The following is a 15293-nucleotide window of genomic DNA, read 5'->3' on the forward strand; positions in this document are numbered from 1 at the left end:
CTCTAAGCAAAGCAGCACACACACAGCCCAGCTCAGACTTTACTCACACTGTCCCCCGAGGGTGGTGACCTGCCTTGGCAGGGCCTCCACTGCGGGGCGGGGGGGACAGACGCAGCGAGAGGGCCCCAGGCCTCTGGGGATCCTGGGACAAGAGACCTCCTGGGGCCTCCACAAAGCCCACCCCACCCGGGAGCTGCACGGCCAGCACACACGACCATGGGTGGCCCTCACCACCACCCCAGGCTCTGTCCACGGTGCCAAAGGGGGCGGAGTGCTGAGCCTGGCTGCCAGGTCCAGGTCCCATTGCGGCTACGTCCTGCTGGCTCTCTTCTGCATCACTGCTGGCTCAGATAGCGCTTGCTGCTGAAGCTGCTCGATCAGCTCTTCCACGTAGACCTTGAACAGAGGAACGGGGTCCTAGGGAGACAAGGCAGGTCACAGTGAGGCGCTCTGGGGAGGGTGGGGATCCAGCTCCTGACCAAACACCGAGAGGAATCGAGCATGAGAGGACCAGGCCCCTCCGGCTTGGCCACGGGGTCAAGCAAGGCTACTTGCCATCCGCTAGCCCCCAGCCCAGAGGACAGTGCTCTGTTCGTGGGAGAGGGGCTGCAGGGCCCTTGGCTGCAGAGACTCCGGGCAGAGAGAAGGGGCAGCAGCTGCGACAGGCCCCCTGTCCTGGCAGCTATCACACGCTCCAGGCTCCTCTAGGGGACAGACACAAAAGGCCTCAGTGCAGTACTGGGCAGACCCTGGGGAATACTAGGTGGCCACAGAAATCGATGGTGCCAAGCATCCAGCTCTTATCCATCTTCCCATCCACGAAACCAGCCAGCGGGGGCAGGAGAGAGTCAGGACCTGGAGGGGAGGGAGTGGGCCACGCGGAGACCACAGCCCATGGCTCCCGCTGGGCAGCAGTGCCTTCCCAAGCCCACCCAGTGCCCCTGTCAACGCACCCCAGGGGCTGCTGCTTGGCAGCTGTGCCCACTCCTGAGAGGGCAGGGCAGCTGGTGCCCACACACGCTCACCTTCTCTTCCAGGAGCCTCTGCTTCTCCACGGCCTCGTCCAGCGTCAGGCCAACCCACTCGGCTTCCGCCTCCGGGATGACAAACACCTGGGCAGACAGAGATGGGCTTGTGGGTGAGGTCAGGGTCAGGCAGCCGGCCAGGGGGCCCACGAGGAGCAGTAAGTAAAGGCTGGAGCCCTGACCTTGTACTTGTCGTAGATGGCCGCCCTCCTGTCGGGGTCATCTGGGTGCAGCTGGGGGTCCTGTCGGGCGAGCCGCAGCAGCATCCCTCGCTTCAGGTCCATCCCAAACTTGGAGCAGAGGTCCTCTTTCGGGGTCTGGCAAGAGTCTCTGCATGGGGCCAGGTGCTGTGGGCAGGGCCCTGCCCACCCCACCAGCCGGCCCTTCCAGCTTCCTCCCCAGCAGCTGGCAGCCCCCAGGCCAGCCTGGTGGAGCACTTTAGGCCAGGTGGGCAGCCCCAGCACCCAGACCAGAAGCGAGGAAGGTCTAAGAGCAGAGAAGGAGACAGCTGTGCTTCCTTGGCCACATGGGCAAGATGGCCGTCCACAGTGATGACCTCCCACTGGGGCTGCCCAGAAAGGGACATGGTCTCATTTACATCTCACAAAGAACCCCAGCATGGTGCAGATCTGCTTGCCTTGAGAATGTAGAAGTCAAACCCGTAGGCCTCGTCGATGAGGTCCAGGGTGCGCATGGTCACGGTCACGGTGAACCTGGTATCCAGGATCTCACTGTAAAGCTCACGCTGGAACAGCTGCGGCTTCCACACCTTCTTCACCCTCTTGGAGAGCTGAGGGGGCAAGAATCTTGGTGAGCGTTGCTGCTTCTCCCCACACACTAGAGTGGGGAGACTGGGCATGTGGAGTTGCACGAACCAGTCCCCACCTGGGGACCCAGTTGCCCACCCAGAGGTCAGCTTCTCCCCAGACCCTGCCCAAGTTGCTGGTGTTTATTCCAGACACACCGCACACACAACCATAACTCCACGGTCCACAGGTCATCATATCCCAAACCAGGGACCAAGGGGCCAAAAGCAAAGGGAGACTCTAGCCTAGGAGGTCTCAAAGACATAAGCCCCCTCCTCCCCCCTGCCTCCCCACCAGAGGCAACACAGCTCAGGGAGCAGACTCAGGAGACCTGCTCCCAGGTGAGCCTCTCAGCCTTCCCAAATGCCAGCCCTGTAGGTGTCACAAAAAGTAGGGAAAGTATGGCGGTCAAGCTGACAGGTGACCTTAATCCTCATTCTCCATCTCTTCTCCCCACTCAGGGCTCCTCATCTATACACTTAATCTGGCTGCCAGAACTGTGACTTTTTACTCCTGAGGACACTCTTCAGATGGAGCTGTGTCTCCACCAGACTATAAGCTCCCTCTCCCCGAGGGGTGGGGGTCCCTTTCACTGTCCAGGTACTTCCAGAGCCCGGAGCAAGGCAGCGAGGCACAGGAAGTACCGCTCAAGCCCGTCCTGCTCACCCACCTTGTCGTTGTTGATGTATCTGTGACCCTGCACCCAGCCCTCGCCGCCCCAGAGCCCCAGCTGGGACTCCGGGGGATAGTGAACGGGAATGGGCACGTCCTCCACGCGCTCCCGCTGCCCGTTCTTGGGGTTGATCTTGATTTTGACCCCGTGTGGCCTGTAGTGAACGGGAGTGGGCGTCCGCGCCTCCTCCAGGGAACGCAGGTAGTGCTGGGGCAGGCGGGAGTAGATGCCCTCCCGCAGCCGGAGCTGCTTCCACAGGCCGACTGGGACCTTGTGCAGGGGCATCGCGGCGAGCCTGGCAGGAGGCAGGGACCACCGTCACGCGCGCCCGGCCGGACGCGGGTCCCGACCCCCACCCCCGACTCCAGCCCCCGGCGCCCCGCCCCATTCCTACCCTCACGCGCCGCCTCGACCCCTGCCCCATGGCCCCGCGCGGCCCCGAGCCCAGCGACGTAACTCCAAGCGGCCCGACCCCTCCCCGACTCCCGCCCCCGGCCCCCAGCCCCATCCCGACCCCCGGCTCCGCCTCCGTGCCCCCCGCGCCCGGCCCCCCGCGCGGCCCCAACCCCGACCCCGAGCCCCCGCGCGGCCCCGACCCCAGCCGCGTAACCCCGGGCGGCCCAACCACCGCAAGACACCAACTCCACCGCCGGGCCACCACCTACCTAACCGAGTCCCGCTCCCCGGCGGAACCGGAAATTGTGTCGGGGCACCTTGCCCTCCACTCGCCGCTGACTGGCTGCAAAGCCGGTCGGTCTACACCCACCTCGTCCCGCCCCCTTTCACGTCTTTAGGGACCGTGGAAAACTCGCTGCGGAAACGGCGGCAGCTGCAGGCACCGTCAGCAAGTGTGGGCCCATTTCCCGGGAGCAGGGACTTGTCATTCTCGGTCCCACCTCCCCTCCTCCCGGAGGAAGCGCAGAAAACAATGTAAAAACTCTTTTGCCGTGAAACATCATGTAGAATATTAAATTCACCAATCACAGTGCAATCAGAGCTACAGAAAAATACGTCTTAAATGTCTTGAAAAAATTCCTCCCCAAAATACTGTATATAAATATTTCCGCTTTACAAGCCTAGAGAATGCTCCAGTGGCCAAGTGCTGGGTGACTGGGGGTGCGGGAAGCCTCCAGGGAGGCCGCAGCCTGGACAGGACTCAGAAGGGAAGACGCCAGGGCCAAAAGATGGGAGAGTGCGTGCCCCCCACCCTGGGCTCAGCAGCCCTGTCCAGCACCCTCACACAGACAGCAGCCCCTTAGGGAGGGGCAGGGCACTGCTCCTGGGGCAGTCAGCAGCCCTTACCGTGCTTCCACCACAGAGGAAGGAGAAAGGCAGGGCCAGGCCTCCAGGAGCCCCCTCCCAAAACGTGTGGTTGGGCCAGTGGGGGGCGGCAGCCATCACCTTCTCTCCTGGGAGTAACTCAAGGAGATGCTCCCTAGACAGGGCCCAGGAACCCAGGGGTCAGTGGGACACAAAGATGGGACAAGGTGTGTCCTGCAGGCCCAGCACTCCCAGAGCAGCTTGGCAGCCCCCTCCCCAGGAACCTCATCTCAGGGGCCTGCAGCTCCAAAACTGAGAGCCAAAGGGAGTGAAGGGGGAGGGCTGGACAGCCAGAAGTCAGCCTCCCCCATGCTACCCATGGCAGCTGGCCCTTACGGACACCCCAGTGACATCAGCTCCCTGGTAAATGTGGTCACTCCTTCACATGGCAAATGTATTAGCAGGGGGCATCCCCATGCCCGTGGCAGGCTGGCATTCAGGGGCACAAAGTGTCAATGAGCCAGGGATGGCATAGCTCCCAGCCTATGGGGCAGGGGCCCATGGGAGGTGGGCTCAGGCCTCCTCGGCCCACCTGGGTCTCTCATACCACAGCCTCACAGGGGAATAGGGCAATGGGGGACTCTTACACTATATCTCCCTCCAACCATCCCCAGGCCAGAAGAACTCAGAACCTGACCCCACATGGTACCTGTGGTCTCCAGGCAGCCAGGCCCAGGCCCCAGGGGCCACTGCAGATACCAGCTGGGACCTGCAGAGTGACCGAGTCAGCTGGCAGCCAGTGGGCACAAGGGAGTTGGGGGTGTGGTCCTCTCCTCAGGAGGAGAAAGCAAAAGAGTGCTCAGGGCAATTTTATTCAGTTGGAAATGGATCTGGACAGGGTCCCTCTCCTTTGGTCCTGCCCCTGGCTAGAGAGATCATCAAAGCTGCAGACGTCCCCAAGCTGGCTGTGTCATGTCACTGTGTACAGCTCGTCCCGGTGGTTCTTGCAGATCTCATAGTGGCAGGTGAGCTTCTGGGAGCAGGCCCAGGGCTTGGTGTGCTGTTCACGTGGTGGCAGCAAGAAGGCTGCGCTCCCTGCCAGCAGCATGTGCCAGATGCTGTGGGTATAGTAATAGTTGTCGCTGGTCATCATGGAGGTGTAGATGGTGATGGCCACAGCGGCCATGGAGATGCCGGGCAGGAGGTAGAAGACCCAGCGTTGCCAGGAGGGGGGGTAGCAGTGGCGCCGGCGCCCGCAGCGGTACACCTGGAGAAAACCACCGCACGAGTGTTGGCACAGGGGCTGCAGCCACAGCTCCCAGGGGCCTGCCCTGGTCTGGGAGTATGGGCTGCTTGGAGGGGTTCAAGGGCACAAAGATCTATGGGTTCCTCAGGCCCAGGCCCTGGGCATGAAGCCACACTGAGCCCCTGTGGGTGCCACTGGCAGCCCTCAGCAGATCTGGAGGACTCAGACCCAGGACTGAGAACATGGCCAAAATGAGGGACCATGCTCTCTCCTCCCAGAGTAAGGGTGTATGGAGAGCCCATGCTCTTTTACCCCAATTACCAGGAGAGGGAGCCTGGGCAGGACCCCAGGCCTGCCCTAGTTCCTTACCCACATGGTGACCATGACCACAATGGCAAAGAGGCAAGGCCCCATTGTGTTCCAGGCGGCCCTGCGGTCCAGCTGCAAGGACATGGCGAAGACCAGAGCGCCCAGGAGAAACAGAACCTGGGCAAAACACAAGGACGATGGCAGGGTCACAGGAGCCCTAGGCCTGGTTTGTCTTTAATGGCACAAGGTCCAGCAGGAGCAGGTGGTTTGGGCCTGCTGGTCATCCCACTGTCCCTACTGCCCCCCAGCACCTCTGCCAGTCCCCTTGGAGCAACTGGCACACCCTGCCCTGCTCTGCTGGCTGGGAGGGAGGTGCCCCTCCTCCAGCTCCTGTATTGCTGGGATCCATCAGTCCCAAGGGTCCATCTACAGGTGGATTTCTAATGTGTTCTGTTTTGGCCACGCTGCACAGCTTGTGGGATCTTAGTTCCCTGACCAGGGATTGAACCCACGCCGCCCTCAGCAGTGAAAGCACGGAGTCTTAACCACTGGACTGAGAGGTAATTCCCCACAGGTGAATTTCTGGGGCACAAACTTGGGCAGGCAGGGCACCAGGGCACGCATCTCCATCAGCCAAGCCCAGCTACAGCAGAAAAGTCCCTGAAGTGTCCTCAGCACCAGGGACTCCAGGAGCACAGCTGGGTGCTTCTCAGGGAGGTCTGGTCCAGGGTTGGGTCTCCAGACCTCCTCTCTGAATGGGGCCCTGGGAGAGAAACAGGCCTCGCCCAACCCTGCCCACCACCTTCCTTTCCTGGCCTCCTCCGAGCAGCTGACACAGTCCCTTCAAAACTGGAGGCAGCCTCTTCCAGCAGGCGACTGGTCAGTACAAGAGGTTTTGAAGGGCAGCGGCCAAATCCCCTTTCTGGTGTCTCCCTCGACACGCTGTGCACAAGGGCTTCCACCCACCCAGAGCCCAGACCCCGGGTATCAGGAAATCGCTCACGTATTTCAGGGCAGCCTTCAGCCGGGCCATGCAGAGGACGGTGACCCAGATGGACACTCCAGAGCCCAGGAAGTCGCAGTACTGCAGTGTGTCATAGTTGAGGATGCACAGCACCGCTTCACCCGGCTGGTCGCAGGCATGGTAGAACTGTGGGGCCGGGCGGTGAGCAGCAGCCCAGGTCCCCCTACCACCCCCAGGGGAGCAAGCAGGCCTACCGTGGAGAAGAACATGGTGTAGGCGTAGACGGAGGCCTCCACCAGGAGGGAGCGGTGCACGGAGATGGCGATGGGGGCCAGGAACACGAGGTTGCTCAGGGTAAGCAAGAGGGCGGCCGCCTTCTGCTGGGCCGCCGTCTGGGCTGTGCTGTTGTCTGTGCAGCTCCACCCACGCCAGCCTGTGGGCCAAGGCAACGCAGGGGGTCTGAAGCCGGGCAAGTCGGGCAGGCTTGGCAGGGGGCACTTTGGAACCTCAGGGCCCGCCCCTCACCCAGGGCCCTGCAGAGAAGCCCCTTCCTCACCCCTGAGCAGGCCGGGACAGGTGTGGGTAGGTGTGGGGCACATGTGGGTAGGTGGATGCCAGTGTGGGTAGGTGGGGGCAGGTGTGGGCAGGGGAGGCCAAGATCAGAAGGCAGTACCATCTCTGGAGGTGCCTCTCTGTGTCCGCACGGGGGCACGGTAGGGGTGGGAAGGGGGCATCTGTCCTTGCTCTTCGGGGGCAGAGCTGGGATGGGCTCCCAGAGGAAGGCACAGGGCTGGGAGGCCAAGGGCATGAGTGGGGGGAGACATCAGGACTGTCCCTCACCTGCCTTGCAGCTGCAGCCCGCATACAGGTAGCCATGTCTGCGCAGCAGGAGGCACTGGCCGTAGGGTCCACAGTCATTCAAGCAGGGCACCAAGTTCAAGGTGGTCTCCACGAGGACCGAGGCCTGCTCACACTCCCTGCGAGGAAGGGGCCATAGGAAGGCTGGCTGCTGAGGTCTGCCGGTCAGTCCCCCACCAGTGCTCCCAGCAGGGTCTTGGACACATGAATCCAGAGTTGAGGCCCCCGAGCTCCGAGCCCTGGAGGACAGCAGCCACAAGCTCTGCGAGGCCAAGATGCCCCTCTTCTTCCCGCTGCCCGAGTACCAGCCTGTCTGGGGCTGTGTCCTGGACCAGTCCCCCTGCTTGTGTCCGGACTCTCAGAGCTGCCACAGGAAGAGTGGCCAGGTGGAGGTGGGGAACCCTTTAGAACTCCCAGAAGTCAACTGACCCTGCACGGCTTGCAGGAAGTTGGGTCAGTCCCAAACTGGGATGCGGGCAGCCCTGTCCATGGTCCCGAGCGCAACCATGTGGCCGGCTGCCCTCAAGTTTACTTACTCAGGTCTCTCAGGGCACATGAGCTGCAGGGAGAGGTACCAGTTGTCTGTCTCTGGGTAGGGGATGATGAGGTTGGCCGTGGGAGAAGAGGCACTCAGAGACAGGGGGTGGCCCTGGAAGAAGGCTGCAGGGGAGGAGGAAGGCCTGGTCATAGGGAGCCAGAGGGCCTGCTGGTCCCTGGGCCGGATGCCACCTATACCTGTGGTGCAGCTGAGCGAAGCGTTGAAGCTGAGCAAGGGTGAGGCAGCAGTCACACAGGCTACCACTGAGGTGTTGGCAATCGCAGTCTGGAAAGGAGGCCATTCAGGGTCAGGCCCTGGCCTCCACCTCAAGTTCACCCCTGGTGCTGGGTGCTGTTCTCTGTGGCCCCCGCTGGCTCAGGGCCTACCAGGACCCTTCCTCCCCAAGCCTGCGGCACCCAGCTTCTGACCCTACCTGCAGCCCTGGGCCTGCCGACGGGGACCTGCTGCCCCGCAGAACAGGCCTTCTGTTTCTCAGATGGTGCCTGTTCTGGCCCAAGGCGTGCTGGGCTCACTTTGTTGCCCGAAAGGCCACCCCAATCCCGTCTCCGTGCCAAAGTCGGCACAGGGAGGCCTGAGCAGCATCACTCCCCCCAGGCAGGTCTGAGCCCTGGGCCCTGAGCCCTGATCCGAGCCGGGCCTCTAGGAGCTCTTGAACCAAGGTACCTTGTTGACCCGCATGGAGATGGTGAGGGAGCCCCCGCTGTCCATGCCTGTGTTGAGGTTCAGCCGCATCACCGAGGGCATGTCCGACTGCACGAGCACCGAGACTCTGTCCAGGGGCTGGAAGCGCACAGATACCACGTCCACGTCTTCCCGCAGGACGGGGAAGCTCCTGAGGCAGAAGGAGCCGCCGCCCACCCTGCCCCTCCGGTCCAGGTCCTGGTAGCTGGGGGTCGGGGGCAGCAGACCAGTGGAGGCGTTGCTGCTTTGGTTTGGGCTGCTCTGCAGAAGGTGCTGGAAGTTCACACTCCACGGCCTGCAGGCTGTCAGGACCACAAGGGGCTCAGCTGGAGGAAGGCCTGAGGGCGGAAGGCAGGGGGTAGAGCCATCTCCCCGCTCAGCCCACCTGTGAGGGCAGCCACAGCACTGAAAGCCACGGACACACGGGGCCCGGCAAGGCTCTTGGCCGTCACTTGCAGCCACCGGTCCCAGGGTGGTGAGGGCAGCAGCAGGTGGCAGGCCTGGGTGGGGCCGCTGCAGGTGAGCACCTTCTGGAAGTTTCCAGGCAGGGTGGCCAAGCCCACGGTGAGGCGCACAGGGCAGCCCAGGCTCCCATTGGACGCACAGCCCTGCAGCTCCAGCCGCAGCTCCTGGGTGTACTCGGGGATGAAGACCCTGCAGCCAAAGGGATACGGCCTCACTTGGGCTCTGCAGCTTCAACCAACCTCCCCATATACTTCACCCTCAGAGTGGTAGCCAAAGGGCGCGAGACACCTAGCCCCCACTTCTTAGCACGACCCAGAGACACAGACCCACTGCTCTTTCACCCACAGTGAGGACAGCAGTACCACCCACTCCACCCAACCTCCACTCACTTGAGGTAGCTGGGGTGGGAGAGAAGGGTCTGTGGAAGAGGCACGTCAGGCTCCAGGATGGAGACCTCGACCACTCGCACGACCAGCATGTCAGGCTGGAAGATGTAGGCACAGGTGGGAACAAAGCCCTAAGGAGAGAGTAGGCACAGGGGAGAAGGGGAACCAGGAGGGGGCAGCAGGGCTGGACCAGAGAGCCCTAGGGTTGGGGGAGGTGAGGCTGGACCAGAGAGCCTGTGGGGAAGGGTGTCAGGGCTGGACCATAGAGCCCTAGGGTGGAGGGGCAGGGCTGGGCAACAGAGCCCTGAGCAAAGTCTACCCTGGGGAGATGAAAAATAGGGACTGGCCATTCATGCACTGTGGGGTCCTGCCCACCCCCTGTCCCTGGAGGGAGCCCCCTTACCTTCACCTCAATCTTATGGGATGAAGGGGGCAGGTGGGCGGCCACAAACCAGTCCCCGGGTGCTGGGTGGGAGATGTTGATGGAGGCGTTGCTGTGCAGCATCTTGAGGAAGAAGGAGGGCTGAACGGAGGTGTTGTCAGGGAAGCTGGTGCCCAGTGGGTTGATGACGGGAGGGGCACCATAGCGGAAGTACCTGGAGGCAGGGAGAACAGGGCAGGCTCAGGTGTCGCCCAGGCGGCTCAGGCGGGGGTGGGGGCAGTGGGCGGGCACCTACACGGTGATCTCCACGTTGGTGCAGGTGGGGCCACTGCCCCTGGACACCTGCAGCAGCCAGCGCAGCAGCACTGTGTCTGGGGGTACCCGGAAGTGGAAGAGCCTGGCGCTGCCATACCAGCTGTAGAAAGCCAGCTTCTGCGGGGCCTGCGAAAACTGCTCCGACACCAGCCTGGCATCTGCGGAGAAGGCGCTGTCAGCCGGGCCAGGGTGCCCAGGATCCCCCTCCCCTGGGGAGAAGATGGAGGCCCTCATGCCTGGCCTGGGCCAGAGAGAAGGGGCGAGGGAAGCCATGGAGCCCCTGGGATGCCTGGCATGCCCACTCTGACCTCGGAAAGGTCACTGCTCCCCCCCAGCCCTTGGCAAGGGCCCAGGGCTCAGAAGTTTTCACTCAGGCATCACGTTCCCACTCACGTGCACACATCCATCTTTCTAAACCCCTCCAGCTCTGCCAATGATCTCTAGCTCACAGGCTCAGTCTCCCACAGCCATTCCTCTGCCAACTTTCCCCAGATCTCCACATCCCAACCACCAGCCACCCCTTATCAACAAGGCCCAAGCCACCCAACACCGATCACCCCAACGGTCTCAGACCTTAGAAGCAGGAAGAGTCCCACTCAGACGGCAGCTCCTCTCCACACTGGTCACAGCCCCCCTCCCCTCCCTCCACTGCAGCCCTGGAACATCCAGGGCTGAGGGATGGAGTCTGAAGGGCACAGGAAGTGGTCAGGGTGGGACCCCCCCAACTGCCCTGGGCACTGGACGCCAGGACACTCTCCCCCACCTCCTCTGAGCCTCCCTAGCTCCAGCATCCTTGATCCTGGTTCCACTGGACAGGCCAGGGAGTCCAGGTCTGGAGGCTGGCCGCCTGCTCAGGCCATGATTTGGGATACAGTTGCACCAGAGCCGTCACCCCTCCTCACCCAGACAGGAAGCAGGCAGAGACCCTGTGGGGAGGGGACCTAGGCTGGAATGGCTACCCCCCAGCTCCAGTGGGCACAAGCCCGTGCAGAGTGGCCCCAGCCCGGGGCTCCCCTGCGCCCCAGTACTGGCAGTAGCTCCCAGGCCCCCACCTCCGTGACTCGCCAGCTGCCCTCCCCCACACACTCCAAAAGTTTGCACTTGCAGCCCCCTTTTGTCATGCCAGCCTTTCCCAGGCCAGCTCTGAAGGTCTGCTGGGACTGGGCACAGAGGCCTGTGGCCCCAACCTGGATTGGGACCCTCCTGGGAGTGTCCGGCACAACCTCGGCTGGAGCATGTGTCTGGGGCCCATGGTGTAACCACCTGCCCCATGAGTGGGTGAGGGTGCCCACTCAGACCCCCCCTCTAGGGCCTCCCAGAAAACAGGCATGCTCTGGTGCTCTCTGTGTCCCAGGGGTGGCTGACAAGGCACCTGGGCTGCATGGTAGGAAGCGTGGCCCCAGTGGCCCCAGCACCAGCTCAGGCCTTGTTCTCCGCGTGATCTTGACCATCCCTTCCCCTCTCTGGGTCCTAGCTTCCTCTGAGTTGGCTGAGGCGGACAGCACCTCCCTTTGGCTGCCCCTCCCTCCATGGTTAATGGATGTTAAAGTGCTTTAAGAAGAAAGGCATTGTGGACACAGCAGGGTGTGGTCTCCCTCTCCTCTGAGGTGGGTACCTCCCCCTGCCCCACTGGGAAACTGGCAACTCACACCACCCCAGCAGCAAGCCCGGGCCCTTCCAGGTGGGCCAGGTGAGCAGGTAAGGGAACCAGGTGAGCAGCTGGCTTTCCTGCCAGCCTCCTGACCCTGCCATGGAAACACCCTGAGAAAAGATAACAGCCCACTTGCAAAGCCAGTCTGAGCTCGGAGGAGCCTGGTATGGGGGGCTGGGCAGGGGTAAGCATCACATAGGACACACTCCAGGCTTTCCAGGTCTACTGGCCACCAAGTCCCAACTGCCAACTGTGGCCTGAGTGCCAGGAGACTAGCAGCCACTGAGCTAATACAAACTTTCTCCTGAGGCTGCTGCAACCCTCCCCCCCCCCCCACCCCAGGACCACAGGACCTTAGAGAAACAGTCAGCCAGCCCACCAGGCACCCAGCTTCTAGATGGGGCCAGGCAGGGGAGGTCCCGCTGCAGTGTGCAGCCCCCTGACCAGAGAGTGTCCAGGTCCTCTGGCCCCTGCCAGCCCTGGACACCTGCAACCCAGCTGGTGGCTGTGAAGTTTCAGCAGGTGCATGAGAGATAAGAGGGGTCACCCTAAGACCCAGTGGTCCCCACTCCCAGGCCACACAGCCCCTCCAGCACTGCACCCCCAGCTCTGCAGCTCTCCATCTGAGCCAGATGTGGAAGACACATTTCTGATATCAGGGAGCACCAATCACATGCACACCTGCTCTGCCCACAACCCCCTCCAAGGACACAGGGCTGGGGGTAGAGAAAGAAAGTCTCTGAGTCTGTCCTGGGAACCCTAGTAAGGGCACCCTGTCCCACATCCTCCAAACCAGGACAGGCACACAGTGCGGAGACCCTGCCCACCCAGAGACGCCAGAAGCCAGGATCACACAGAAATCAGGATCACTTCAGCAGGCCTGGGAGGTGAGCGGCTGCCCCAGGTTTTCCATCTCCATAAACTCTTCACCAGTGACCCTCACCTAGCCCTGATCCCGGAAAAGGAGGAAAGGAGAAATCAAGCATGACTTTCTCATCTGTACCCGATGGAGCAATTTCATCAGGGGCCCATCTCGGGGAAACTGCCTTTCATTTCAAGCTGTGCCAAGCTCAGAAACCAGAGGCACAACCCTCAAAGAAACAGGAGCTTGGAGAAGCAAGATTTCAGAGAAGGGGGGATGGGCTGGGAGCCAGCCCCAGGCTGTGCTGGGTAAGCTGCCTACTGCCCGGTGGGGTATCTGGGCCCTCCCAGCCCCACCAGCCTGCCACCAGAGAGCCCAAGGCCTCAGGAATCAGGCAGTTTACTCAGCATCCTCAGGTATCCTGCAGAACCCCAAGGACAGCACCTTCTGGTCTAGCCACCGCCTTGGGCCTTCGTCAAAGGGAGTGGAAGTTCCCAGACAACACAGAGGTGCCCATTTCTCAGAACCACTCTGGCCTGCTAGTGTCCTGAGGACGACTGGGAGTCTAGCCTCCAACAAGCAAGGTCAGCTGTTGAAAGTGACCGCAGTAGGGTGGTGGTCACCTTGGGAGGAGTGGAGGCATTACACCCACCCCAGCTGCTACTCTAGGATCTAAGCAACTTTTTCCCAACTCTGGCCCTCTCCCAGACCAGATGAGGACCCAGGAATCCCACGGCCCAACGTTTCTTCCCAGGGGCTCTTAGCTCCCCCCCGCAGCTCTTGGAGTCCCAGAAGAATCACCCTGGGCCACTTCACCCCCACGTCCTGGTGTGCGAGGCTCGTGCCCGACCAGAACCCGTTGGGAGGAGGAGGAGCAGGAAGGAAGGGAGGACTCGCTCCAAGGGGACCGTCTGGCTGAACCCGGCCCCGGGGACAGAGGAGGGGGCGCGGGTGTCCCTTCTACCGCCCGCTGTCACACTCGGTGCCCCGCAAGGGGCCGCCCTGCGCCCCCAACCCAGGGTGGGGACCTGGGCCCTACGTCCGCGCCAGGTGAGCGCACAGGTGCCCCCAGGTGACTCACAATCCCGGCCGCTCCCCCCACTGTTCCCTCCGCCCCCCAGCCCGAGCCCCCGGGATGGCGCCCGCGGGTCCGCGCTCGCTCACCGCTCTTTTGGCCGTCGCCGGCGGCGGCAGGCGGGGACCGAGCGAGCAGCAGCAGCAGCAGCAGCGGCACAGCCACCGTCACCACCGCCACCAACGCGCCCCCGGTCCCGGTCCCAGCCTGGCGCATGGCTCCGCGCTCGGCCCGGCGCTAGCCGACCCGCGTACCCGGCCGCCCACCCCCGCCGCCGCTCGGGCAGCCACGGCCGCCACTGCGGCCCCAGCCGCCGCCTCTGCCCTGGGTTCCCATCGTCCAGGCCGGCCCCAGCCGCCGGCGCCCCGGGCACTTCCGCCTGAGAGGCCCCGCCCCGCCGGGAGCTGGGCCGGAGAGCGGCGCCGGGCGCACGGCGCTGAGCTGGGCTCGCGGAGCGCGCGGGGAAGGCGATCTGAAGGAGGGTGCGGGGCGGGGGTCGACGCGGGGCGGGGGTCGATGCGGGGACCAAGAGGGCGCGCAGGGAAAATGGGTCGGAGGGAGGTCCGGACTGGTGGGGGACTCGGGCCCGCGACAGTGCGCAGGTGGGGGAGGCGGGGCGGGATGGAGTGGAGGGTCTCGGGACACGTGGGGCGGAGGGAGGAATGGGGGCGAAGGGTGGCGCGGGACCCCGGGGGCCGCGGGGGTCTTGGTTCAGAGAGAGAAATGGTGGGGCGTGACTTGGAACGCGCAGGAGATTCGAAGCGTCCGCGGAGTGTCCCCACATGCTTTCTGGATGCGCTGGGGGGACCCCGGGACGCCAGTGTCTTTCGGTCCCTGCTCGTGGGCCGGGCGCCGCGCGAGGTCCGGTCAGCCTGCGCCGGCTCCTGCCTCCCGGAGCTAGACTCCCCGGCCGGCCTCCCGGCGCGTCACACCACAAAGGCGCTACGAGTATGTGTGAAAAACACTTTCATGGAAAAATGAAAAGGCTCATTGTACATATTTCGTACACTGTGAAGGTGGCGATTCACGTCAGTGGATGGGACTCACTCACCCTTGACATCCGGGTAGATTCCAACAGATTAAGGATTTCAGCGTGAAAAGGAAACGATGGAGGGACTGGAAGAGTACATGGGGAAACTTTTTCACAGTTTAGGGGAAGCGAAGGCTTTTCTACATGTGACCCAGTAGGCTAGAGGCAAGATAGAAATTCAGCTACGAGCAAAACTGAGTAACCACACTCAAAAAACAAGCCTCAAATGGAAGGACACTTGCAACTCACATCACAAAGGGCCGATCTTAATGAGATTCCTAATAATAAAGAGTTCCTACAAGTAAATAAGAAATATCAACTCTCCCACAGCAAACCACCAGAGAAGATTCCTGGAAAGGATATGCAGATGAATATTTCCCTCCTTAGAGAAATGCAAACTGAAAAGCACCCAGAGGCCTTCTTTCACCTAACAAATCTGCAGAGATCAAAAAATTTGATCCTACCGAAAGGGTGGCATTGCCCACAGACTTTCTTAGGTTTGCTGAGCCTCCCGGGAGCCCCAGTCCTGCCACCGCTGTGCATTTTCCCTGCAGATATGGTCACAGAAGCGTGAGGCTGCATTCAAGTGCAGCATGCACCTAGATATTGGTCATGAGGGTATGGGCATTAGAGTCATGGGTACCCAGATCGAAATTCAAACACTGTGATATTATAAACACTGATCCAGTGGGCTGTAAAAGGAAAACCAGGAAGCTCTGTGTACTAATTGGGAATGGTCTACCAGG

At 62.3% G+C, this 15293-nt stretch overlaps 2 protein-coding genes across 8 annotated transcripts; both read right to left on the minus strand.

Moving 5' to 3' along the window:
* Window positions 1-3270, minus strand: MRPL28 (mitochondrial ribosomal protein L28). Of its 4 annotated transcripts, none has more exons than XM_060031359.1 (6): window positions 3133-3153; window positions 2502-2799; window positions 1663-1815; window positions 1208-1342; window positions 1026-1112; window positions 1-417 (listed from the first exon to the last, which is right to left on the minus strand). In XM_060031359.1, the coding sequence occupies exons 2-6, from the start codon at window positions 2787-2789 to the stop codon at window positions 310-312; spliced, it is 771 nt and encodes a 256-aa protein (XP_059887342.1). In that variant the 5' UTR covers window positions 2790-2799; window positions 3133-3153; the 3' UTR covers window positions 1-309. The 4 variants fall into 4 exon arrangements, with proteins under 4 accessions (XP_059887342.1, XP_059887343.1, XP_059887341.1 ...); XM_060031360.1 differs by having other exon boundaries at window positions 3130-3153; XM_060031358.1 differs by lacking the exon at window positions 3133-3153 and adding an exon at window positions 3101-3120.
* A 255-nt stretch (window positions 3271-3525) lies between these two features.
* PGAP6 (post-GPI attachment to proteins 6) lies at window positions 3526-13847 on the minus strand. Of its 4 annotated transcripts, none has more exons than XM_060031363.1 (13): window positions 13607-13847; window positions 9910-10087; window positions 9636-9828; window positions 9236-9363; window positions 8767-9035; window positions 8364-8683; window positions 7877-7964; window positions 7678-7801; window positions 7124-7260; window positions 6538-6716; window positions 6323-6448; window positions 5380-5496; window positions 3527-5031 (listed from the first exon to the last, which is right to left on the minus strand). In XM_060031363.1, the coding sequence occupies exons 1-13, from the start codon at window positions 13731-13733 to the stop codon at window positions 4735-4737; spliced, it is 2283 nt and encodes a 760-aa protein (XP_059887346.1). In that variant the 5' UTR covers window positions 13734-13847; the 3' UTR covers window positions 3527-4734. The 4 variants fall into 4 exon arrangements, with proteins under 4 accessions (XP_059887344.1, XP_059887346.1, XP_059887347.1 ...); XM_060031364.1 differs by having other exon boundaries at window positions 3528-5031; window positions 6323-6469; window positions 9236-9330; XM_060031362.1 differs by having other exon boundaries at window positions 3528-5031; window positions 6323-6469.
* Window positions 13848-15293: the final 1446 nt, after the last annotated feature.

This window comes from Delphinus delphis, chromosome 15 (assembly GCF_949987515.2).
Source record: "Delphinus delphis chromosome 15, mDelDel1.2, whole genome shotgun sequence".
Classification (NCBI taxonomy): domain Eukaryota; kingdom Metazoa; phylum Chordata; class Mammalia; order Artiodactyla; family Delphinidae; genus Delphinus; species Delphinus delphis.

What these genes read in the sequence shown, in the direction of transcription:
- MRPL28 (XM_060031359.1), bottom strand. Translation starts at nt 2,789, where the DNA reads ATGCCCCTGCACAAGGTCCCAGTCGGCCTGTGGAAGCAGCTCCGGCTG. An exon ending in GATACATCAACAACGACAAG is followed by an intron (nt 1,816 to 2,501) that starts GTGGGTGAGCAG and finishes TTGCCCCCTCAG; the next exon opens with CTCTCCAAGAGGGTGAAGAA. An exon ending in CCATCTACGACAAGTACAAG is followed by an intron (nt 1,113 to 1,207) that starts GTCAGGGCTCCA and finishes CTGTCTGCCCAG; the next exon opens with GTGTTTGTCATCCCGGAGGC.
- PGAP6 (XM_060031361.1), bottom strand. Translation starts at nt 13,733, where the DNA reads ATGCGCCAGGCTGGGACCGGGACCGGGGGCGCGTTGGTGGCGGTGGTG. An exon ending in CCCATAAGATTGAGGTGAAG is followed by an intron (nt 9,364 to 9,635) that starts GTAAGGGGGCTC and finishes CTCTCTCCTTAG; the next exon opens with GGCTTTGTTCCCACCTGTGC. An exon ending in TGAAGGCTGCCCTGAAATAC is followed by an intron (nt 5,497 to 6,322) that starts GTGAGCGATTTC and finishes TGTTTTGCCCAG; the next exon opens with GTTCTGTTTCTCCTGGGCGC.